The sequence below is a fragment of the Sminthopsis crassicaudata genome, chromosome 1 (assembly GCF_048593235.1).
Source record: "Sminthopsis crassicaudata isolate SCR6 chromosome 1, ASM4859323v1, whole genome shotgun sequence".
Classification (NCBI taxonomy): Eukaryota; Metazoa; Chordata; class Mammalia; order Dasyuromorphia; family Dasyuridae; genus Sminthopsis; species Sminthopsis crassicaudata.
In genome coordinates, this window is record NC_133617.1 from 279,377,323 (window position 1) to 279,403,602 (window position 26,280).

General features: G+C 33.2%; 1 protein-coding gene across 10 annotated transcripts in view; it reads right to left on the reverse strand.

Moving 5' to 3' along the window:
- Positions 1-12,644: 12,644 nt before the first annotated feature.
- The window catches only part of EYA1 (EYA transcriptional coactivator and phosphatase 1), a 151,836-nt gene continuing 138,200 nt past the window's right edge, over positions 12,645-26,280 (reverse strand). For 9 of the 10 annotated variants that reach the window (XM_074278865.1, XM_074278864.1, XM_074278861.1 and 6 more), the window contains one exon: positions 12,645-14,708. In XM_074278865.1, the coding sequence (XP_074134966.1) occupies positions 14,628-14,708 (81 nt within the window). In that variant the 3' untranslated portion in view covers positions 12,645-14,627. Of the gene's footprint in view, positions 14,709-23,979; positions 24,164-26,280 lie in introns of those variants that run through there. The other variant, XM_074278866.1, reaches the window with a different exon arrangement.

Sequence of the window (26,280 nt, forward strand, 5' to 3'; positions counted from 1 at the left end):
CAGACCCCTCACACAGTGATTTCAGCCAGCAGATGGAGATTCTGTTAATTGGGTTGGTTCTTTCTGATGTCTGGATTCCAGTGGTTAGACATAACAAGACCCTCGCCCTTGTTGGCCCTCTGTCATTTAATTTCCCTTTTTTCCTTCTCCTCATTTCTTTTGATTTTGTTTTATTTTTTTGCTTTCATTTTAAAATTGTTAATATATATTTTTTCACATCACTTTCTGCATTTTTGAATTGTAACCTTCCCTCTATTCATTAAACCATCTTTAAAATAAATAGAAAAAAGAGATGGAGACAGAAAAAAAGAGAAAAAAAACCCTACTATTCAATGAAGAGCTAACACATTAACTAAATCTAATCACACACACACACACACACACACACACACACACACACACACACACACACACACATTCTATATCCATATTCCCTCATCTCTTTGAAGAAGGAATTTTTCCCTTATCTTTTTTTTTTTTTTGAGGGAGGGCAAAAATAGTTTTTCTAATCATATGACATTGTTTCATTTTTGATTTTGCTCTTTCCGTCCAGCATTGTAGTTGATATCTATGTTGTTGTTTTGGTTCTGCTTATTTTACTGTGCATCTGTTCATGTAATTCTTTCCATTCTTTTCTTATTTAACTTTGTCATTGTTTATAGAAAAATAATATTCATTAAACTCATGTTTCACAATTTGTCTAGGTATTCCCCAGTCTGTGGGCTTTCACTTTGTTCCAAATCATTGCTATAACAAAAAATACTGTTATAGAATTTTTGGTATATATGTGATCTGTCTTTTTTCTCTTGAATAATTGGAGGCATATGGGAGTACATTTTACGCCTATCAGTGAGATCTTTGTATAAATCCCTTAAATATTATGGACACTTTAGTCACTTAAGTTTTTTCTTCCAAATAAATCCAAATTGCTTTACAGAATGGTTGGACCAATTCACAACTCCACCAATAGGTAATAGTATTCCTCTCTTCCCCAGCATCTTCAATATTGACTGAGATTATATTTTATCATCCTTGCCAATTTTCTAGATGGGAAGTGAAATCTCTGATTATTTTCATTTTCATTTCAATTTAATCACTTTCTGTGATTCTTATTCTGGATTGTTCATATCTTTTGACTTCTTATCATTTAGAGATGACTCAGCCTTATATATTACTATTATTATTAAATTGTAAGTTCCATGAGACATAGGCTCTCTTTTACCTCTTTTTGTATTCCTAGTACTTAGCTGCCTAGTACACAATAGGCACTTAATAAATGCTTATTGACTATTATTAGTGGATATCAGATTTCTACTTCATTTTCAATTTATTCTCTAATCAACTGGCAGCTTCTCTTCTTATTCCAGTTGTTTTGCTTTTTGTAAGTTCAAAAGCTTTTCAATTTTATTATAATGAAAATCACCTATTTTTATTATTTTATTAGCTTTAGACCTTGTTTTCTTAGGCATTCTTCCTTCCCCTCTGTGGCACCCCCACCATTATTATAAAATGTACTTGATTCTGTTCCATTCTAATTATTTTATAATGTGATTTTTCCTATTTAGGTCACTATAAACATTATTGAGCTTATTATAGTATATAGTGTAAAATACTACTCTATACTCATTTTTTTTTCATAGCTTTCTAGTTTTCCCAGAAGTTGTATCTAAGAATTATTTGCCCAAGTCATTTTTATTCTCAGAATTACTGAACTATTGGCTATTAATTTAGTTGTTTCTGATTCTTTTTAATCTAACCTGTTGTACTGACCTGCTTTTCTAATTTTCAAAGAGTACAAAATAATTTTTATTTTTTACTTTATTTTATTATATTATTATTATAATTCCCCTTTGTATTTATAAGCCTTTTGTCCTGCCAAATGAATGTTGTCATCATTTTGTCATGTTCTACAATATGTTGCTTTTTTGGTTTGATTGGATAGTAAAATTATTTAAACATATATTATGTTGTCAATTTTATTGAATTGTGGAAGCCCAAGCTTGAGTAATAGATATTTCTGCAGTTATTTAATTGATTCTTTATTTCTTTAAAGGATGTTTTCTAACTGCATTTATATGTCCTTAATGTGCCTTTATAAATGGCCTTACAAATATTTTAAACATGTTTTAATTTTTTTGAATGAACTTTGCTTTTCTATTATTTCCTCTTGAATTTTATTATCAATGTAAATAGAATTAACAGTAAAAAATTAGCAGTCATAGAGCATTTTCAGCACCACCACAAAACTATGAATTAGAATACATTGATTTGTGTGATTTTTTAAAAATATATTGCTATTTTACTGAAGTTATCATATTTATTATTTCTTTGCTGATTCCCTGGAATTTTTTTTTCTTTTTAAAAATATATTTTACATCATTAACTATTTTCCAATTACATTAAAACTTATCAAATATTCCTTAATTTTTTGACTCCCACATTTACCTCTCACTTCTTCATAAGGGTTATGCAATTATACATGCAGTCAAGCAAACTATATTTCCATATAAACTGTTTCAAAAGAAAAAGCTTCAAAAATAAACAAACAATATATATATATATATATATATATATAAAATTTTGAAAGACATAGTTTCTGGGTAATTTAATCATTTTATTATAAGGCCAAAAATTATTTCTAAAAGGATGACGATTTGGCTGTCTCTCTTAGACTAAAGACTATTAAGGTGGTTGGCTTATAATTTATGTACCCTTCCCAAAGAGTAGGTGTTTCAGAGAAGGGCTACAAGTGACATTATGTCACCCTAGGACAGAGTAATTCTCTCTGTGAAGCCTCCAGTCTAGGGCTATCTAGACAAAAGGATCTGTCCCTTCCCAAGCTTGTCTAGAACACAATGAGTTTCCCCATCTTAGATTAAATTCCCTGTACGGTTGGATGGGGTCTGACCAATGTTTGAGGATAGTTAATACAATCTCTTTATCGGTACTATTCTTCAAAAGATTGAAATTTTTACTTCTTTGGAAGAAGGAGAGAGATCTAAAATCTCCCCAAGATATTGGTTATGAATATTCTTTCATGTTTTGATTTTATTTGATGAAATTATCTATTCTTTCTGTGATATGTTCTTTGAGGTTAAATTCCTTTAGGATCAAATAATTTAGGCTACAATTAATTTTTTGGCCTTTGTTCAGTGGACAGTTAATAATTTTTTTTAATTCCATCATGATGTGTTTGTTACACCTCTTTTTTGAAATGTATTTGTAACATAACAAATGGTTGTTTTTTTTAAAATATTGCATGCATTTCTTAGAAATACATAAATTCCTTTCTCTTTCTTTTCAGTGAATCAGAGACCTATCATATCTAATTTTATAAAAATCATATTTGTGTGCTTAATTTCCTGTCTTTAGATTTGCCTAGATTTGAAAGTGATACATTAAGATTCTTAAATATTATTTCTTTACTGTCTATTTCTTCTTGGAATTAATTTAGCTTTTCCTTTAAGTATTTAAGTCCTATACCATTCACAGCATATATGATAAAAACTGATATTAATCTACTATCTATGGTATTTAAGGCAATTTTACTGTTTATCTTTTGTAAAAAATCTATTTTTGCTATGTAATTTTTTTAATTTCTCTCCTCATTTTTTTAGTTAAGCTGAAAAATAATGTTGCCTTCCACCCCTTCACTTGAACTCTATTTGATTCTTTATAATTAGCTGTTTTTTAATAAGCAAAATATTCGGCTCTCTAATACATTTTGCTATTTTATGGATGATTTTTATCTCCTTCACATTTATAATTGTTAATTTTCATATGTAGCATTTTCTTATACTTTTTTCCTCTTTTTTCCCATCACTATCTTCTTACAAAGAGAATAATGAGAAGGAAGGAGTACACATGGGATCAGTGCTCAGTACTTAATGTGATGGTTTTTCATCTTTTTCATTACTGCTTCTCCTCTCTTCCCCATACTTCTTTAACCTTCTTTAACTAATTGAATATTGTTGATTTCAGAGGTAGGGGAGAAAACAAGCATATTATAACCTACAGTATGTGATAGGTACTATGTTAAGTACTTTACACATATCTCATGTGATCTTCACAACAACCCCGTGAAGTAGGGTCTATTAGGATTCTGATTTTTACTGGTGGGGAAATTGAGGCAGATAGATGTTAAGTGACTTGCCAGGATTACAGCCTGTAAGGGTCCAAGGCCAGATTGAACTCAGTTGTTTTAGCCAAGGCTCAGAGGTTCATCTATAAGGCCAGTTAGTTGAGGAGAAAGAGTAAGAAATGGTTTTGTGGCTGGTGGTATTATCATCAGAAATGGGTAATTGGGAGGAGAGGCAAGTTTTAGAAGTTAAACAATGGATTTACTTTGGCAAATATTTTGAGTTTAAGATGCCAATGAGGGTGATATAGTGGAGGTAGTTAGAAGGCAGCTAAATATATATATACTAGAGTTCTGTAAATGATAATGACAGCCAGAGGATTAGATAAAGTCACCCAGGAGAAGTATCTAGAGAAAGAAGAGAGTTGACAACAAAACCATCGAGTGATCCTATAAGTAGGGGTGTGGAGGAAAAGGATGAACTAGGAAAAGAAGCTGAGAAGTAGGCAGAAGGGAGTAGAATGAGAATAAAATTATATCATGGAAGCACAGGGAGTAGAATATTCAGAAGGAGAGGATAGTAAGCAGTGTCATATATAGAAAAAATATCAGTACAAGTATAAAGAAAAACTGTTAATTTTGGCAATGAAACCTCTGTGAAGTGATAGGTCATAAGTCAGATCTCAAGACATTGAATAGAGATTGATTGGCATGAATGTGGAAGTAACAAAAGTAGAATACTATTTTTAGACCATTAATGACATCAGAGTCAATTGTTAAATGTTCTATATGAGTACTTATACCTCAGAAATTGGCAAACACTACAAACTAGGGGTTGGGTTATTGTTTTGTTGATTGTTAGACTTGATAAAATAATGGAGGAAATGATGATTTAGAATAAATTTAGAAATATATAGTAGTTATGTGTACATATACATGCATATATATATATATATATATATATATATATATATATATATATATATGTATACATACATTTATTTTTTAGAAGAGCCAGTTGTTAGGCATGCATCAATATAGGGAGACCTAAGCACATGTTTTTAGCCAGTAATGATGTAACCAATGGATATTGTTCACTTTAAAACAAAAGTGGGAATCGACAGTGAGTCCAAAACCAGAGCTGGGATCCAAAGCACAGGAATAGAAATTCACCTTGGCAAGCAGGAAAGTCAATGTCTTCAGAGACTACAACAAAGGAGGAGAGGGTGGCTGAGGACATAGATTCTAAAATATGGGGGCTCCAAAGTACAGCACAGTTGCTGTTTTCAGTGTGGATGATATGGCTTTGAGGAGTGAAGATGAACATGTATTTTAAAGTCTACTGAGTAGGTAATAATAAGGGGGGAAAAGTAGAAAAAGTGAAAGCCCTTGACCATAACATAGAAATCTAGGAAAATAGTTTGGTACAATGGAAAATCCCAGTTCTACCACTCAACAACTTAACCTTGGGCTTGTTATCCTAGGCTTCAATTTCCTCATGTAAACAAAGGAGGGCTGTCATCCCAGGTCCTATGATAGAGGTCATCTCTCTATGATAGTTGGGAAACTAAAAGGAATGAGTCTTTATATCCAAGTGAGTTCTCAAAGTTTATTTATTTTATAAAAGATAAACTTTTATCCAAGTAGGATGGTTTCCTCATCTACAAAATAAGGGCACAATCTAGGCACTCTCTCAAAATTATTAAATTATTAAGTATTAAAACAAAACAAAATAAAGTATGGGGGCTGCAGGAGAAGGAAGATGGAGGAGATCTTGTGTTTAGGGGCACAGGAAGCTATAGAAGGATACTAAGCCCACAAAACACTAAAAATGCAATTGCATTGCACTTTTGCTTAGGGTGTAAACAATAGAGGAGTAATGTGTAATTCTAGCCTTGTGGGAATCCTGGGATCACCTGAAGAAGCTTATTACTTCCAAGATGGAGCAGGAAAAACTGAAGGACCCAACAAAAAAAGAAAATCATCTGTGAATAAGAAGGCATCCATTTAATATTTCTGAAACTGAAATATGGGCCAGAGAATTCAAGACATCATAAGCCCTTTAACCTTTAACATTTTTAATCTACTTGGGTAAAGGCCTTAGGATATTTTATTAAAATATTATAGTGACTAAGACAAACAAGAGATGTGCAGACTATGACAATGACTTCCTTTTGAGATGAAGAAATCTTATTTTCAAGTTGACAATCAAACAATTGTCTTAGGGAGCAAGTAAATTTTCTATTTTTTTTAAAAAAAGCACCCTCTGAACACATCAAAGAAAATGCTCCCTTTCCAGTAATATGCAACTCTTGGGGATATGTATATAGTAAAAAGTAGCAATAGTTTCAAGTAGGGTTTGTTTCTCTCAATTATGTTCTCTTTCATAGGTTTTGAGTCCTGTTCATCCTTCTTTTCAGTTGCCAATAAAAACTCTGATGTGCAGACAGTGGGACTGTGTGTGTGTCTCTCCGTCCTCTGTGCTCCCCCTCCTCTCACTTCTATTGCTTTTGACAGAGTGTGCCAGTTAGCAAAGTTCAGGATTTCCTTTTTCCAAACAACCTGCTTTCAGTCAGCAGGGCCAAAGGTTTCCCAAATTACAAACCATTGCATTTCTTCTGTCACAAGCCATCCTGTCAGTGGGCATAATTGCACGCTTAAAACATGCCAAACAGAAAGAAACAGGAAATGTTAAGAGAGACACTAAAGAAGGGAAGACAAAAGTGTTTTTTATTAACTCTAGTCCTTTGGATTTGTCAAATAGTGATGCCAATTTAGGATTCGTGGTATTATTACAGCTGAAGCAACTAGGGCTCAGGCAGTGTGGCTGAGTGTTAATGCATGGGGGGTAGCTTCCTACAGTATGGGCAAGTGTCATAAAAATAAACATGACCCCTGCATGTTCATTCATTCATGAAACAACTCTGTATTCCAGCTTGAGAACTGCCTCTTATGTGCATTTGGGAAAGATAGCTCATCCTATATTCATCTGCTGAAAAACAAGTTTGGTAGAATTTAAAAGCATATAATTATAATGGAGTTGTGGATGGAGAAGAATCAAAAGGATTTGTGTCCAAGGTTCTTTCTCCATTATAGAATGGCTATTCTGCTCTGGGTATATTCATTTAACTTCTCAGCTGTAGACAGAGAATGAGGGAATTTGCATTAGTAGAAGTTCCTTGCCAGTAGCTCTTCTTTTCACAATAATAATATCAAAGGGTTGGTTTTCTTTAATCCTCTCCCAAAAAAATCCTCCATGGAAACATGAAGAATACAATGAGGATAATATTTTTATCTTTAAAACCAAAATTATTACTGTTCAGTTTTTTCAGTTGTGTCTGACTCTTCCTGACCCCACTGGAAGGGGCTATAGACTGAAAGTCAGAGAACCCAGATTTTAATCCTATCTTTGGCACTGAAGCTTAGATAAGTCATAGAACCATCTACAGAAAGAGAAGATTGGATGAGGTCCATTTTTAAACTATCTGATTTAAAGTAAAATTTTACACAAATATAGGGATGTCTTTTTGCTTATTTATGATCTTCACACCCTTCTTCTCCTGTTTCCACACCTTTCATTCTTTTCCCCTAAACCCCATTCATGTGCTTGGTGGTCACTGTCAGTTATACACAATAGATGATTAACATTCATTCTTATACAGAGGCCAATTACTGTACAGCATCAGCAAAAACCAGTTTAAGGTAGAAAGTGAAGACTTATGCAAAATTATAGTTACTATTTATATAATCTCTCTTGATAGGTGTTTATTTTAGGGAGAGGTGGTAAATGTTGATGGACAACACCAGTGCAGATCACATGTCCTTCATATTATCACATCCTGTTTAATTCTGGACTATGTCTTGTATAAATTCGCCATAGAGCAGTAGTTCTCAATTTTTTTAATCTCACTACTCATTGGAAGTCTTAAAAGTTATTGAGAACAACCAAAAAGCTTTTAGTTATGTGGAATATAGCTATCAATATTTAGCATATTAGAAATTAAAACTATTAAAAATTAAAAGACATACATATTAATTTATTTTAGGCACTAGATGATATAGTGTATAGAACTCTAGGCTTGGAGTCAGGAAGAACTGCATTCAAATAATGGCTTCAGACACTTACTAACAGTATTGCTTAACCTACTTGTCCTCAGTTTTTTCATTTATAAAATGAGCTGGAGAAAAAATGGCAAACCATTCTATTATTTTTGCCAGAAAAACCCAAAAGAGAGTCACAAATAGTTAGACATAACTGAAAATGACTAAACAGCAGTAGCAACATTCATTTTAAAATAACAATAATAATCCTGTTATATATTAACATATTTTTATGAAAAATAACTATTTTCTTGGTATTCACACACATATATTGTATCTAGGTTATATTGTAACACATGTAAAATGTATGGGATTGCCTGTCATGGGGGGAGGGAGTGGAGGGAGGGGGGGATAATTTGGAAAAATGAATACAAGGGATAATATTATAAAAATATATAATAAAAAATTTTTAAAAAAAGAAAAATAACTATTTTCTAAAACTATTTTTCAAAAAAAAATTATTGAGCAGAGTGGCATTTTTCTATATATCTTTACAAATTGAATGCTGCCTTGATTGAAAACAGCTGGATTCTCATATCTGCTTCTGCATTCAATCTCTTGCAATATGTTGTTTTGTTTGAAGTAAATGAAGAAAATGTGACCTCACACAGCTAAGTAGTTAGAAAAAGGAGGAATATTATAATAGGAAAATAGCTCCTAAATATTATTATGAAAATAGTTTTGACCTTGTAGACCCCCTAAAAGGGCTTTGGGGACCCCTAGTGATTCATGGACCACACTTTGAGAACTAGTGATAAAGAAAATTCATCTCTTTTGGAAGTCATTCTCTGAGTCTACCAATCCATTAAAAGTATTAATGTAATTAACCCTATGATGCCTCATTTTTGCCATATGTCTGATTGGGTTTTTTAAAATCATTAACATATAAGTACATAGGATTTATAGCTGGAATGAATCTTGGAGATTCCCTTAGTCTAATCCCTTAATTCTACACAGGATGAAACAGGCCCCTAGAAAGGAAATCACTTTCCCAGGTCACACACCCTCACTGGAGCCCTTCAGGTCAGTTGTAGCATGTAAGGTGGACAAATGTTGACTCACCTGTACTGAGAGTTCTTTTCTGTTGTTATGGACTATCATCTAGGTTATTTGTAATTAAATTTTATTTCTTCTGGTGTTATGGTGATCCAGTATTTATATCCACTTGATCTTACCAGAGATATTCATGGTTTAAATAAATATAAAGTTAGAACTATACATATTGGCACTGGGTCAGGATTCACAAAATGTGCCCTAAATGTTCAACTTTTCAGACAAAAAATAGCTTGCTATTTTAATTAATTGTACTTGGCAATCAGGTACAAAGCTCAGCTCTTTGTATTCTGCTACGGCTCTAGGGGATGGGTTTTTGCAGTAGGATGGACTCTGTGATCAGTTGAAAAAGCAGGCAAATTTCTGATAAAGACAGAAACTTCTTAATCTTGGATTCATTTACCCACAACTATCACTCACTAACAAGTTAAACCTGAAATAATGTGATTAATAGCAACATTCCAAATGATAATTTTTTTTTGGTGAGACAATAGGATTAAGTAATTTGCTCAGAGTCACTTAAGTAGTAAGTGTCCAATGTCTGAAGCCAGATTTGAACACTCAGCTACTCCTGACTCCAGGCTGGTGTTCTATCCATTGCACTATCTCACTGCCCAATAATATTCATTTTAGTCATCTGTAGAAGTCTCCTTGACAAAGGGAGCCCTGAAACTTTTTCTAAAACTCCTTGAAAGAGAGATTCTCCTTGAACCCTATCTCTGTAAAAAACCCTGCCTGAGGGAACCAGGAGAAACAGCTTCATTCTGTTATATAGGTGGGGCTAGTTGAGTCTGGAGCTGGAGAATTCCAACCCTTATTGAATTGAAGATTAGCCCAGAGACTCATTCAATTCTAAGATTTTCTGCCTCAGACCACACCCAGCCCCCATCAAGAGCAACCCCTAGCTTGTAGCTAAGGCTTATAAAATAAGCCAACTTGGGGCTCAGTCCTTGCAGAGGACCTAGTATGCCATGGCATAGCAGCAACCTCTGCCTGCTGAAATGATATTCTCTTTCAGCGTTACCCTCTCTTTATCTTCCTCACCTATTTGCTTAACAAGACTTTATACCTCTCTGTTGGGATTTCTCTACTAGAAACTTTACTTCTTTGTCAGTCCTTGCACCAAGCAATTCAGCCTTTCTATTCATACATAGCAAAGGCTGACTTTCCAATGCCAATAATAAACTGCTTTTTACCAGTCTAACTTTTCAGTTTCATAAATTCCTTTACGAAGGACCTCTGCACCGCTAAAAGGGGGTTCCCATAACTCCCTACCATACATTGAATCCTAGAGGGATTTAGGGAAGCCAAATCTCTTCATTTGGTTCCCTGAACCCCGAACTTGCCACTAACCTCATCATTTAACTCCCTAATCACAAGGAATCCTAATCTCATTTGGTTCCCAAACTGGAAACCCCAAAATTTGGATATCATCACCCTTGGCACTGACATCCCCTTGTTTCCATTTTTACTATTCACAATTTGCTCAAATGCTGAATACTAAATGATAGATCAATATGAGACAAACACTATTCTTGACCTTTACATCATGATTCTATTTGTGGGCTCTATCTAGATCACTTCTGTTTTCTTTTTTACCTTTCCTTTAAGGGCTAGTTTGGGAAGAGAAGTCTTCTTTCATTCATCCCTGATTGTTTCCTCTCTGAAATTCATGAAGCACTTTTCTTGCACTTTTCTGACACACATAACCATTTTTACTATATTTATTTGGGCATGTGTCATATTCTTCTTCAAGATTGTAAACTCCAAGCAACTCTGCTTCTAGTCCAACATGCCCAGCTATCATCTAGCAGAGCTGTTGGTGTGGAGATGCTTTATGGAATGCTTTTGTAGGTGCTGCATGGCTGTTATGATCTGTCTTAAAGATCCCTGTGCTTTAGACCTGAAATTACCATGTTTTTCTATTTGTATTCCAAGAACTTAACACAATGCTTTGCACTTAATAGGCATTTTTTATTCATTCATTAATTAATAAATATTCATCAGATTGAATTGCAACACCTCTTATCTCACCTTATCTTTTGGACAATCACATGTCTACCTCTGATGGATAAACAGACCCGATTTAAGATCAACAGATAATTATAACCCCATTCTGTTCAAAAAGACATTATAAGGTGCTGATATGGACAAAGATAAGAAAAACCTGGTACTGGTCCTCAAGTAATTTAAAATCCGATTAGGAGATACAGGTATTTAAATATGGAAAATAACCATCAATATACATTTGAATCATTTATTTATTTTTTCATTCATTAATCTAGTTTCTGTATGTGTCTCTCTGTCTAAATAGTCTGAAATCACATTTTCACAAAGACTTGCCTTTTAAAACATCCTAAAAGGACATAGTAACTTTCTTTATGAAATTAAATTTTTTATTCATTATTATAAATAAAAGTCATGCAAAATGAATCCCCATATTAGTAATATCCAAAAAAAAATGCTTAAATCTGCACTTTAAGTTTATAATTTTTCTCTTTGGAGGCCAGTTACATATTTAGTCATGAATCTTTTGGAACTGTGCTGGGTCATTGTGTGGATTGGAGTTGATTGTCCTAACACTTCTATTGTCTTTGTATAATTACTCTCTTGGTTCTGTTCCCTTCATTCTGCATCAGTTCATAAAAGTCTTCTTAAGTTTCTCTGAAACCATCCCTTTCATAATTTATTAGAAAATGACAGTATTCCATTATTTTAATATACTATAACTTTTTCAGTCTTTTTTAAATTAATGGACATTTCCTTACTTTCTATTTTTTGCTAAAATAATAGCAATACTGTGCTAAGTGCTCTACAAATATTACCTCATTTAAACCTCATAACAACCCTTTCCTATTTTACTGTTGAGTAAACTGAGGCAACCAGAATCTAAGTGACTTGCCAAAGATTTTACAGCTAGGAAGCTTTGGAACTTAGGTATTTCTGTATGTGTCTTATCTTTTCATTAAATTCCACAAGGTTGCAGAGATTTTATTTTATTATTTTTAATACCTTACAACTGCACCTTGTACCAAATGAGTACCAAATAAATTTTGCTGAACCAATGAATTGTACTATGAAGCAGAAAATAGTGTCTTATAATGCTATAGTTACTTTACACATTTTCCATAGTGACAAACTAACCATATAGAATCAGTTCTGGTACATTCTCTGCTCTGGGTTTCTTCACTCATTCTTACTGATAAAACTAGTAGTTACTTGCTTTATAATTTGTAACTATATGGGATTTATAAATAATAATTATAATACAATTTATTTATGTAGTTTCCCTTGTTGAGACATGAGAAGGCAACAAAATCCTGCTGTATCAGGATCCCAATTTGGGTGAGGGGAAGAAGAAACTAAGGAGACATAGAAATATTAAAGATAAAATCCAAAAGGAAGTATTCAATATTTCACAAATCAATTTTATTAATTTAAACACAAAATTAATGAAGAAAAATCCTGTACACAATTGTGGACACAACACACTTTTTTTTTTTTTTTTCAATACAGTAAGGCCCAGGAAAAAAAAAAAAAGTTTTCCCCCGGTCTGCATACTGATTACAGAAATATGAAAAGAAAAGACAAGATTAAAAACAATCTACCAATCTGTCTTTGCTTCAAGCAAAAATTAAAAAGTCTAATATGGTTGGTAATAAAGCAATTTGGGAAATTCACAAATGACTAATTCTAGTAGCAGCATTATGAATCCTCAGTAAGTGGATGGAGGTGCTCTTTAGCTTTCCTGGTTAGCTGGTGCTTTTTTTCAAGAAGTTAGAGGAGATGAATTCCTCACTAGAGTGATTTGAGGAAAAGATTAAGATATAAGGGGGGGAAAAAAGGGATTTACTGAAAAACTGAATGTCAAAAGCAGAAACTAACTTACAGGTAGAGAAATATGACAGCCCCTACTTCCCAGAAGTATACGATTATCTTGCTTTTTTAAGTTGATATGGAGAATAAAGGTAAAAAAGAGAGAGAAGGAAATAGGAAGACAGGAAAGGGAAGGAGAATAAAAGGAAGAAAAGAGGAAAAGAGAAGAGAAGGGGAGAGAGGAAAAGATATGGACAGAAAATGCTGAGATTGGATACAGATTTTTGCTCAGTTCTAAAGAACTGTGATATTTCTTTAACAAAAGGATGAAAACACTAGAATGATCTTGATTTTCTGATTATATGAAAATGTTAATAGACTCCAACCCACAAACCATTTTAATAAAATATATGTAGCCTCTATATTCTTTCTGAGGAATGAGGCATTTTATTTTTTTTTCAAGTAGCTACATATAATACATTAGTTCTGAAATTGCAAAAGGGAGGTGTTAAGTTTCCTTCTTTAACTCTTTGAGAAATTTCAGGGGGAGGAGGTGCTCTGGGTATGTTGTTTTTAATAAAGGACTTTTTTTTTTTAATTTAGGCAGAAGAACCGAGGGAAAGAAACAGATAGAAAAACAAAATAAAACAGAACAAAACAAAATCCTGATTGACACTTGACATCCATGCTTTTGGTCTTGACAAATTTATCTAAAAAAAAAATCCATTATCTACATATTTATACTCAACCCTTTGATAAGGTGCATCATGAGACATTATGCCCATGCTGCCTCTTATATTTCACTAGCAAGGCATTTCTACCTTTCAATAGCATCTCCCTAAAACGATATGTAAAAGAATCACCCATTATTACAAATTTACACAAAAAATTCTTCCTGTACATGATTGTCTCAGTGATGTACACATCTGTTTAAATTAAACATACTTTAAACTACTTCGCAATGTGCTAAAATCCAAATACTTGTTGTGTCTATCAGGAGATTAAGGTTTGAAAGCACCTAACTCCCATCAAAAGTCCTTCCTTTTACTTAATGTCAAAAACACAGTCTGTTCATAAATAAGTAGAGATGTACAGAGTACCCTGGAGAGGAGACACCCAAAAGTCAACCTTCTTTACAAGAAAATCACTCCATTGGTATTGAGAAAGGAAAAAACAAAACAAAGCAATCCCAGTCTTCATTGTGCAATCAAATTTGCTGTACTGAAGAAGCAGTTTCTGTCACACTGAAGATGCTACCTATCAAAGCATTTTCAGGCTCTTTCTTCCTTCACAGGTTTGAACCGTGTAGCCAACGTGGCAGAGACACATGGTCAGGACATTCTCATGGTTTTTGTCTTTTTCCCATTGGATTCACAGTACTAGAATCAACAGCTGTTCTGAAGGAAAAGGCATGGTCCTCTGTTTATTGAAAGGGCATAGGTTAAGACCAATTGCAGCTGCGTATCTGCATGTGGAAACCACACTTTTTTGGAGTCCAATGTTGTCACAAGATACAGGCCTCCTGTATATTGTCCATGGACATAAGGATGTGGGGGAATTTCAAAGTGCTCTCTGGCTGCTACAGGTACTCCAGTTCTAATGCATGATGAAGAGCCATAAGGTCAGAGTGACTTGAGATCCTCCAAAATGGCATTGCATGCTGTGGATGGCAAAAACAAAAACAAAATTAAAACCATGTAAGAAAATGGAACTTTACTCAATGAGGTTTTTTTTGTTTTTGCATGCTATCCATCTCTATTTAGACATCAATTAAAGTGTTTTATCATTTCTCTTGTGTTAATTTGGAAACCTCCTATTGATTTCCAATATTATCACATCTATTTAAAATAAAAAAACAAAATCTCCTTGAATATGAGACTTTATTAGAATGCATTAATTTTAAAACAGTAATAACCTAGAGCCCATTTATTTAAAGAAAATATTATGTAGATCTTAAATAACAATTACTATTTATATAGCACTTTACAGTTTCCAAAGTCCATTTCAAATGTAACTTCATTTGTCCACACAACTTTGTGAAGTAGGGTTATTGTTACTAACCTCTCCCTATTTTACAGATAAGAAAACAGAAAGATTCCATGACTTGATCAGGAACACAATTAGATTTTAATTAGAAATGTCTTCATTGCAATATGGCTACTGATTTTATTTTAAAGAAAACATTAGCTAGGAATGAAAGTCTGGAAAACTTCTGGGCTTTTGGAAACATTTATACAGCACAATGTCAAAGCTTAAATTATAAATAGCTTGTAGTTTGTAACAATTCATGTAATTGTGGTTTGTAGTGATTTAAATATATCAAAACTTAGTTTTAATCATATCTAAAGTAAATTTATTTCAGTAGTTTATGCTGGTTATTTTTTGCAATGACCTCCAAATAGCATTGCCATATGGTAAATTTTTAAAATGAATGTTTAAGTTGTATTTTTTAAGAGAAGCTTAGAAATATGGGGTTTTAACCATATTTATGCTTGGGTACCACCTAAATAAACCAGAAACAGGAAAAACAGGAAAAAACACAGATGACCTTATCTATGAGGGGCAAAAATATGATTATAAAGTCTTATTGCTAAAAACACTCTGAATTCTGATGCATCAGCAAGATATTTTTCCATAAATAACAAAGAGATAACCATCACCTTTCTTTCAGAGAGCAAAGATATTTTTTAAGCAAAAAACCCCCCAAAAAACAAAAAACAAAAAAAATGAAACTAAAGTGTAGTTTTGTTGTTGTTGTTTGTTTTGTTTTTTTTTTTACAAATGTAGTTTTATGACATCTGAGCAACTTCAAAATGTAAAATTTTGGCACGTTGAAAGTAATACTGCCATCAATTTAGATATCTGTTACATTTCTCTGAAAGTCAATATGAAACTTACTACTCAGCATAATCTCAGATCATCTCAACCATTTAAACTGCTGGGGACCACTGGTCAGATTACTTGTGTAAAATATAGAAAAAAAGTCACTAATTTCATACAATGTCTAACTTTCTTTGTATCTCCAGTGTTTAGCACAATGTCTTAGTGCTAAGAGTTTAAGAAATGCTTATTGATCATCATATAAAATCTCATTGTGGGAAGGGACATCTGATATAATTTCATAGGATCATAGGATTTACAGATTTAAAGCTGTAAGGGATTAATAGATTGAGTCTAACTTCCTCATTTTACAGATGACAAAATTGAGGTACAGAGACATTAAATAATTTGCCCATAAACACAGATAGTGAGTAGCTGAGGTAGTTCTTGAGCCCTATGTCTTCCTGACTCCAAGTTAAATGCCCTAAGTACTAAACCTCCTCCCTCAATTAGGTCCAACTCTCATCTAATGCATTGATTGCCTCTACGATATCTATAACAAACCTTGGCTTATATAACTCTAAAAGGAGGGTTCATCCCATTCGGGGTTTTCTTGGCAGAGATACCGGAGTGGTTTGTCATTTCCTTCTCCGGCTCATTTTATAAATGAGAAAACTGAGGCAAATGGGGCATTGTCCAGGCTTACACAGCTAGTAAGTATGGCCATATTTAAACTAATCAAGATGAGTCTTCATGATTTCAAGCACAGTGATTTATCAACTATGCCACCTAGTTGTCCCTGTTTTAAGATTGCCATAATTATTAGGAAATTTCTCCTTATACTAAGTGAAAATTCTTTATAACTAATTTCATTAATTCTAATATGGTCTGAATCCCCTCTTTGCTTCCAATATTTCTAGTCCTTCTGGTCCATGATAGACCTTCCAATATGTGGAATTATAAAACTGACAGCTGAAAACAGAGATCTTATCCCACATCCATCCCAGTCAACCTAAGTTTCCTCTTTACCAACCTAAAATCTTTAAACATTTTCTTATTTGACATTTGACATTTCTCAACTAACAAGTCTTTTCATCAATTATAAATGGCTTTTAGATTACAAATTCTTTTGAATTACCTATGACATTGATAATCCTCTAAGGATAATTAAGAATAGACTAATCAGTATTAAGTATATATCTGTGCAAGAAAGTTGCATTCATTTGCCAAGTAAATGACAGGCAACATCATAGAGTAGAATGATGCATTTGAAATCAGTGACCCTTGCTTTGAATTCCATCTTTATATTTTTTTCCAACCTATGTGTCCTTTAGCAAGTCAAAATTTCTTAGCCTGTTTTCTTTTTTATAAAATGACAACGTTGGACTACAAGATCTTTTAGGTCCCTTCTAGCTCCAAATTTATGACATATTATTCTAAATATATCAAAAACTGAATGGTCAAAATTATCCATTTTGCAAAAAGAAAAGCTTTTTTTTAGCATAAGGTCAAATAAGTATATATGATAATAAGTACAAATAATTATATTTCATATTTATTGAATTCCTTGCTTTCCAAAGAATATTATGATATTCATAAACTACACTTTTAGTTTTTGTCAGAAATTTGTTATCTCAATTGGCTATTTCCTCTTTCTTTTCATCCTTCTAACTAGTTATATAGAAAATCTCCATCATTGGGAGAATGGCTGAATAAACTGTGGCACAAAGAATATCACTGTGATGCAAGAAGCAGTGGATATGAAGAATCTGGATAAATATGCATAGACCTACATGAACAGATACAGAGTTAAGTAAGTAGAATTGAGAAAACATTACATACCATTACTATAGTAATGAAAAATAATAAAATAAAGATGAATGCTTTATAACTCTAATGGTTAATCTTGGCCCCAGATATGAGGAAGTCTGCCACCCTTTTTTTGCTAAGGAACCATGCTTTGGCAACTGGTTTTACTTAATACTTTTTCTTTGTTAATAAGAAAGCCTCATTGTGGAGCAGGTAAGTTATATCTAGAAATGACCATAAAGTCAAAGCCAAAACCAAAACCATAAAACTTAAGTTAAAATAAATGAAAAAAAAAAAAACAGGAGAAATTAATTTAACTGAAAGAACATTAGGTTCTTGATCCTATGAAGACTGTAGAAGTTGTTCTACACACACACACACACACACACACACACACACACACACACACACACACATATTCTTTAGCAGGGCTTCTTAAACTTTTCCCACTCACAATCCCTTTTTGTTGGAGAAATTTTTATGCAACCCCAGGTATATAGGTATACAAAAGAACCATATAAATAAGATATTTACTGATAATTAATCCTAATTTTGTTTCTATAAGACTTCAAATGGGATCTTAAGGCAGAATTTAAGAATCTGGGCTTTAGAGTGTTGGAAGAATCTATGTGGTAGTATAACAAACATGAAAAATGACAGAAAATTCATAGTTCAATATTTCCAAATAAGAAATCACTCGCAATCATCACTATTTTTTCTATAAAACAAAAGAAAACCAGTGAATTCTTTGATTATCTGATTGCAGTCAGGTTAGTGGAAAGTCAAGAACAATGATGATAGCTTATATTGATAAAAGATTTTAGGTTTATAAAAGCTCTTTCCTCACAAAAACCTTCAGAGAACATTAGTAAAAGCACTATTAATTCTCTCTTACAGATGCGAAAACTGAATTTAGAAAGAGGTTAAGTGTCTTGTTCAGCATCATCTTGAAGATTACTGAAGCTATGTGACATTGCACTTTTTCTTTTCTTTTCTTTTTTTTCTTGTTTTGCAATTTATGCAGAGTATTGGTAACTTGTAATGGAGCATAATTTGAAACTCCTAGTGAATAGACTAATGAAGAATTCCAGAGAAATCTCAAATTCCTGCAGCAGATACATGAGCAATGAATGGGTGAGCATCTATTAAGCTGCTTACATAAGCACTAGAAGTACTGAAAAATGATTCTACCACAACTGGTTCAATGAGAACAATGCATTAATCAAGGGATTACAGGAAAGCAATGAATATATATCACACCTACATTCCTTAAGCGGAAATAAGCTAGGTAGACTGCTTGAATACAGAAGCTCATATCATAATCCTCTCTATGTAGGTCACAATCAAACCAAAAACTTTCATAAAGTCCTTAAGAATTTATACAGGCTCATATTCATGCCTCCAGCATTAACTCCTTTTTCATTACTGACAAAAGAGGGGATCTCAAGAACATAGAAATTCTTTCCAGATTTTGATTGTGAGGAGAAACTAGAAACCACATTATATGAAGAGTGATTGAAGGGTCTGGGAATATTTAGTCAAGAGAACTAGGAGGAAGGGTCATGATTGCTTTCTTTTGACATTTGAAAGTTGGGAAAGGGTTTGACTGAGTCTCTGTTCTGGAAGGTAGAATTAGGACTATTAGGCATAAATTACTAGGAGACATATTTAATTCAGTATAAAGCAAAACTACCTAACAATAAGAGCTGTCAAGAAAGAAAGAAAGAAAAGAAAGAAAGAAAGAAAAAAAGAAAGAAAGAAAGAAAGAAAGAAAGAAAGAAAGAAAGAAAGAAAGAAAGAAAGAAAGAAAGAAAGAAAGAAAGAAAGAAAAAGGAATTGTATAAAATATCTGTGGAATAAAGAATTCCCTAAGATAGGAGGTTTTTGGTCTCAGTTTGTTGGGTATAGACAAAATTTGTGTTTTGGGCTAAGATCCAAAGACCATTAGATCTAGGACTAGAGGGGACCTCCATGGGTATCTAGTTCAAACCTTCAGTTTACAGACAGGAAAGGTCTAGGAAATTAAAGTCACTTGTCCAAAATCACATAGATAGGAAACCTCAAAAACAGGATTTGAACTCATGTTTTTGGACTCCAGACCCAGCTATCTTTTCTTCCACCCCACACCAATGCAGTCTCAGAAAGCCTGAGACAAATTGCCTTTGTATCCCATTCCAGTGCTGGAATTCTAGCAATAACTTAATATCTTTTTAAACATCATGAATGAGATCTCATAAAGTGTAAAGGATCTGCCAAACTATAACATGAACCTTTGCCTAAGTTTCATGTTTTTCATTTAAGGTCATAAAATGAAGCCTTGGCATCCTCAGACCAACCCATGGAGATTTACAATCAATGAAAGGAAGCATTGCTTTGGTTTTAGCATCTAAATTGCTAAAATGGTTATAATATTTTAAAGACCCTCATGTTTTTGAGAATAACAAGATAGTTGATTATGGTAACCATCATGAATTTCATTGCTTTCTTTGATCAAGGAGATTCTTAATATCACTATAACACAATTCAATATTGTGAAAAGGCTTTATATTACAATGTAGTATAGTAGACATGAGATTTCAAGTCTAAAAGGACCTCAGAGGTAATAGATCATGTTTTTTAATAGATAAGGAAACTATAGATAGATTTTTTTTTTATATATAGATCAGGAAATTAAATCTTTCATTAAATGACTGGCTCAAGATCATACAACTCATGAGGAACAAAAATAGGATATTGACACATGGATTCCAACTCCAGAGCTCTCCTCTTTTCATCATACCATAATGGCCTGATCTTTCCTGCATAATAGGTATAGAAGTAGTGTATATATATATATATATATATATATATATTCATGCACTTAAAAACATTCTGTAGATTTTTATTCTATCTGAAATTCCCCTCATCCAGCTATATTCACAGGATGGTATGGTTGCTAGTACCATCTTGGCTAATTCTCTTGTTATAAATAGAAGGAAGAAGGTGGTATGATGATAACAGTTAATTCAAGTACTAATGCTTGAGGATACAACAAAGGAAGTTGCCTCTCAAATTTTTGTCCTGTGAGATTCATACAACTCAGCAAATTCATACAACTTACCACTTCCAGTAGCTACCTAAGGATGACCATACTTTGTACCACAAACGGAATCATATTTGCAAAAAGAGTAGGAATCATTTTTAGGCATATTAATCCAAAGTGAAATGATGGTCCCCATCAACAGCCAAGTCAAATAATTTTTACTAGCATTAAGCTAAGGATTGTAGAATCTAGAACTGTGAGTTAAGTGATACAAGGAAGCCCCTGTGATGAACTGCTCTCTACTAAGCCAGGTCAATGCCTTCTTAGCAACTCAGAGTCTTAGAAATGCTTAAAACATTAAGGCTTAAATGGCATCTTCTATCCAAGAATGGCTTGATAAAGCAGAATCCAAAGCTAATGCTCTGATTATTAGGTTAACAGTCTGAAGAAAATGGGAGATAACCTGGACATGGTAGTGTAGCTTTATATTTTTTACTTGTAATAACTGCTACGGGAGTTATAAGGTTGGTGAAATTTGAGATTGGGAATGTGCACCTGCAATAGGCTTAGCTCACTGGTGTCTAGGAAAAGTAAAGCACCAATATGGTAGAGCCCCCAGGTTATCTGAGGGGCAGATTGGCCCACAGCAGAAATGGAGCATGAAAAAGTTCCCGTACTGGTCAGTAATGAGATCAGTGAGTAATTGCTATACTTTTAATAAAAGATAGATAGAGAAACAGAGACAGAGTGTAAGAAACAGAAAAACAGTCAAAGGGAGAGAGAGAGAGAGAGAGAGAGAGAGAGAGAGAGAGAGAGAGAGAGAGAGAGAGAGAGAGAGAGAGAGAGAGAGAGAGAGAGAGAGAGAGAGAGAGAGAGAGAGAGAGAGAGAGAGAGAGAGAGAGAGAGAGAGAGAGAGAGAGAGAGAGAGAAAGAGATAGAGACTGACAGAAACAGAGAGAAAGAGACAGATGGCTAGAAAGCTACAGAGACAGATAGATTAAATGGAGAATCAAGGTTTCCCTCCCCATAAAAGTTTTAGAGAATTATTATAATGCAACATTTCTAATGTGTGTAGAACTTGAAGTTTCATGTCAGAATAAGAATAATTCTGAAATTTCCCCTATTGCTCATACTTTAATGAAGTGATGGATGAATGGATAGATGAAAAATCTGTTAAATCTTTATGATATGTCAGAGGCAACTAGTTGATTCAATGAACAGATAGAGCTCTCTGAGCCTGGAGTCAGGAAAACTGGAGTTCAACCTTGGTCTCAGTCATTAACTAGCTCTATGACTGGGCAAAGCACTTCACCTCTATTTGCCTTAATCTATTAGAGAAGGAAATGGCAATCCACTCCAATATCTTTGCCAAGAAAACCCCATAGACACTATGGTGCCCAGGATTATAAAGATTTGAACACAACTGAATACCTGAACCACAAGGAATTACATGCCAAACATGGTGCTCAGAGCTGGGAATACAAAAGTAAAAGAGATAGTTCCCAATTTAAGAAGCAAAAGGAGACAACAGATAAAGGAGAGCTGAGACAGGAAGATTTGTTTAAGTGATAAGTTATGAAGATTCACAATTAGGTCCCTAATCTGTTGACTAGCAATAAAGTGATGATTGCTCCAACAAAAGTCACTTGTATGATGATTTTAGTCTATCAACTGTTACTAGTTCCCATACTGTGTAACAGTAGTACCATTAGACTCTTCCAACCTTCAGTACAAAGTATTAGAGGGCTATGGTGTGGACATGATACTAAAAATTCTCTACTTGGTCCTAAAAATAAGTTAAAGACAAGAGCTGGAAGCTAGAGAAAGAGAGATTTTGATTTGACATAAGGAAAACTTCCTAATAAATAACTATCCCCAAATAGAACAGCCTTCCTCAGAATTCTCATTGGCAGAAATATTTAAGAAAAAATTATAGTGTGTTTTAGAGTGGATGCTTGTTAAGGTATTATAATTCTCTGAAAATACAACTAGAATGAATGTTTTGGGCCAGCAGATACATTGTGTATTCTTATTCTTTGAAATGGCATTATCTATTCATCTAACATATCCAAAGAACCAGTGTGGTATGTGGGAGGAGACCTTTTTCTAATCTTAAGCCTGCTACTAATAGATGCATGATTTTAGGTAAATCATTTAATTTTTCTGGATCTCTTTCCTCATCTTCAAAATGAAATTATTAGCTTAGATGACATATAAGAACCATTCTAACTTATGAATTCTATGTTAGTTCTTAGATTCTTAGATTCTATGTTAATTCTTGTACAAGTTCAAAGGACCATTTTTGATGTTGGGGGATGCAAAATAAATGTAAAAAAAAATTCTGTGACTTTTGGGTACAGCATATACTTGGGAAACACATGAAATGGACAACAATAATTTTACATTTCTGTGGCACTTTAAGGCTTACAAAAGACTTTTCTCAGAGCTTTGTGAAATAGTATCAGCAATATTGTTCTCATTTTTTCAGATGAGGTCACTGAATAAGAAACAAGATGGTTGGCTAATGTCACATAGACAAATTTAAACGAAGGCCTTCCTGACCCAGGTCCAGTTATATTTTCATTACCCTCCTCCAGGAAAATAAAGTAGACTCTAGAAGAAAAGAAGGCTTTAGCCAGATTAAGCCTCCTTAGGAGGAAAAATTAATTGTGTGAAATAGTTTTTGGAAGAGATAAAAATATTTCCTTCCTCCACAAAAATATATTATAAATTATTATCTATCAATCTGCTGTATCATATTGCTTAGTCCATGACTTTAGCATTTAAGGAATGTATATCTTATTAATTCTAAGAATTAAGCATTTGGAAAAAAAAAAAACATTTCTCTTTGAAGTCTTCATTATTATAGAAGCAATGTGGCATAATGGATATAGAACTGGCCTTAGAACCAGCAAGATGAGGCAAGTCATTGAACTTCTAATTATCTAAGCAACCCTCTAAAAGTGTAGTCTATAAACAAAATGCTAGCCTTTTTTAGGGAGAGGGAGTTTCCTACCGCTGGCTCTCCCCATCACATTGGATTCATAGGTCTAGCTCCTATTTTAAAATTTCCCTCTCCTGATTTTTCACATAATTATTTGCAATATAAACAAGTTGTACAGTTGTAAAATTACAAAGTAAAACACAACTTTTACTTTAAAGGCTTAAAATTCATGTCATTATAAAGGGGATCATTTTAATTGATCCAAATTTAATCTCCAAGTTATTTGTCATTCATTTGCCTTATTAGTTTTTCTTAATAAATAGTTAGATATCCAATTCCTCTATAAGGCATACTTTGCTTCCAAAAACAATCAGATTCTTTTTGCCCTCAATATCACATGCTAGAAGATGAGATGTAGGTTTAGGCCAATTATAAGATTTTGAGTTAGGACATACCTACAGATCATTTAGTTTACGCCTTTTACTAATGAGAAAAATGATGCCCAGGAAGATGAAATTATCTAGTAAAAGAAACAGAGTATAACTTCAGTGTGGATCCTCTGACCCCAAATTCAGTACTCTATTATTCCATGAATTTTTAACCCTTTTTTGTTTTTGGGACCCAGAAAGGTCTGGTAATGATGGTCTGGTAAATCTAGCAACCCCTTGTCACAATTGTTCTTACAATGCATAAAAAGAAATTCATAGAAAGCTTAAGAAAACCAATTATATGGAAATATAGTCATCTGAATATATATTTTTTAAAGTTGATATTTAATTGAATGAGAACACCTTTCTTATTCCATGACTGGTACAGCACTTCCAAGATTTCCCTATTCTGGGGACAAAAAAATACTCTCAGAAGAATAGTTTGTCCTATTTATTTGTTGTTTTGACATGCTTTCATACCTGTGCCTCTCTAAAGAGTGTTTTTCATTTTTAGAAATTACTACTTTAGAAGTAATTTAGAAATTACTGAAGAAAGCTCGAGGACTTTACTAGCAAAGAACATAAGGATGACTTCTGCTCCTATTCCCATTCCATAGACTTCTACCTCATTGACCATTAATAAAAAACAAAACAAAACAAAACAAAACAAAACAAAACAAAACAAAAAAACAAAGGACAAAGCTCTCTCTGGTTTGTATTTTTGTACCCTAAATCATTTGTTGCAAGAGAGCATTATTTGAAGAGATAAAAGACATTTCTAGATGGAAAAGAAGAAATCTTTGTCTTAGTTTGTAAAGCGACATATGAAACTGACAGGTAAACAAAGCCATTTAGAAATGTGGGAGTGAGGGAAAATTCCAAAGAGATGTAAACTAGCATTTGCTTTTACAGGATAGCTCAGTATTAAATCTTGTGCTCTTAGCTCAACTACTAATTAGCTTCATTTAAGTTCGGAAACAAAACAATATAACATGATCTACATTTTGGAGGTATAATCCCCCCCCCCATCTTTATCATAAAGATCAAATTAGAAGGAATGGCAATGAACAAATTTATAGACAGTATTCAAGAGATATAAATATATATATATATAATGAGACACATTTAATTCTAATTGACATTTTCTTAAGAATTGGGATGTGAATTGTTTTTTGGTAATGAAAACATTTTCAATGCACAAAGGAAGTTTTCTATTTAAAGCAAAGAACTTTTCTATAGTGAAGAATAATGAAGAAAAATTTATTTTATTTTAAGATATAGTGTAACACCTCTTTTATAGATTCATTTCTCCCCAAATTTAGGTTTTTGTAATATTGCTTTTTTAAGATTAAAACATCTCTCTTGCAATTTACTGTGAGTAAAAAAGTCAGATCCTTTCTTTTCTATTAGATTCATATAAAAATCATATCTAATGGAATATTGTGCCTTTACTGAATGATCAAAAGAAATGAATACTTAGACATGAAAGAAAAGTAAAATAAAATACTTTCTTAAGTGATGAGCTCATTACACCTGCATCTTTTGTTGGAACTAGTTGGCATTTTGAAATAAAAAACAGTAGGGAGATTTTTACTGGTTCTGGAAAATATGCACTCAGCTCACTTATAATGGATATTATCATTTTCCTTTGAGTGGGCAGTTCCTCATGCCTGAAATGCTCTCACTCCTCACTTCTACTTCTTGGATTCTAGAACATCATTTAAAATTTACTTTATATGTTACCTCTCAAGAGAAATTTCCTGATTCACCCTAATTTGTTAATATTTTCCCCTTCACTTTGTGTGTATGTGTATGTAGACATTTACATCTTTATCTATCTACAGGAGGCTGATAATTTTGCACATCTCTGCCTTCCTTAAATCAAATTCAAAGCATCATCCTTGTGATGTCACTGCTCTTCCTCAGAAGTGAACAACAACAGTAATAACATCTTCCTAAATCTGTAGCTTGGACAGAATCTACCCTAAAGGAAGCTTTTTTGCCTTTTAAGCATTTGGCAAGCATTTAGAAGGTTTTTTGAATATCACTGTCTCTCAAAAAAGCACAAATATGGCACACATCTTTGGATTTCTGGTACACATACAAATTCTCATTTAAAATATAGGCAGATGAATGAGGTGTCATCATATTTGACCTTTATTCCCCTATATTTCTAAGTCTCATGTTTTGGTGTTTTGTGAAAAAAAAA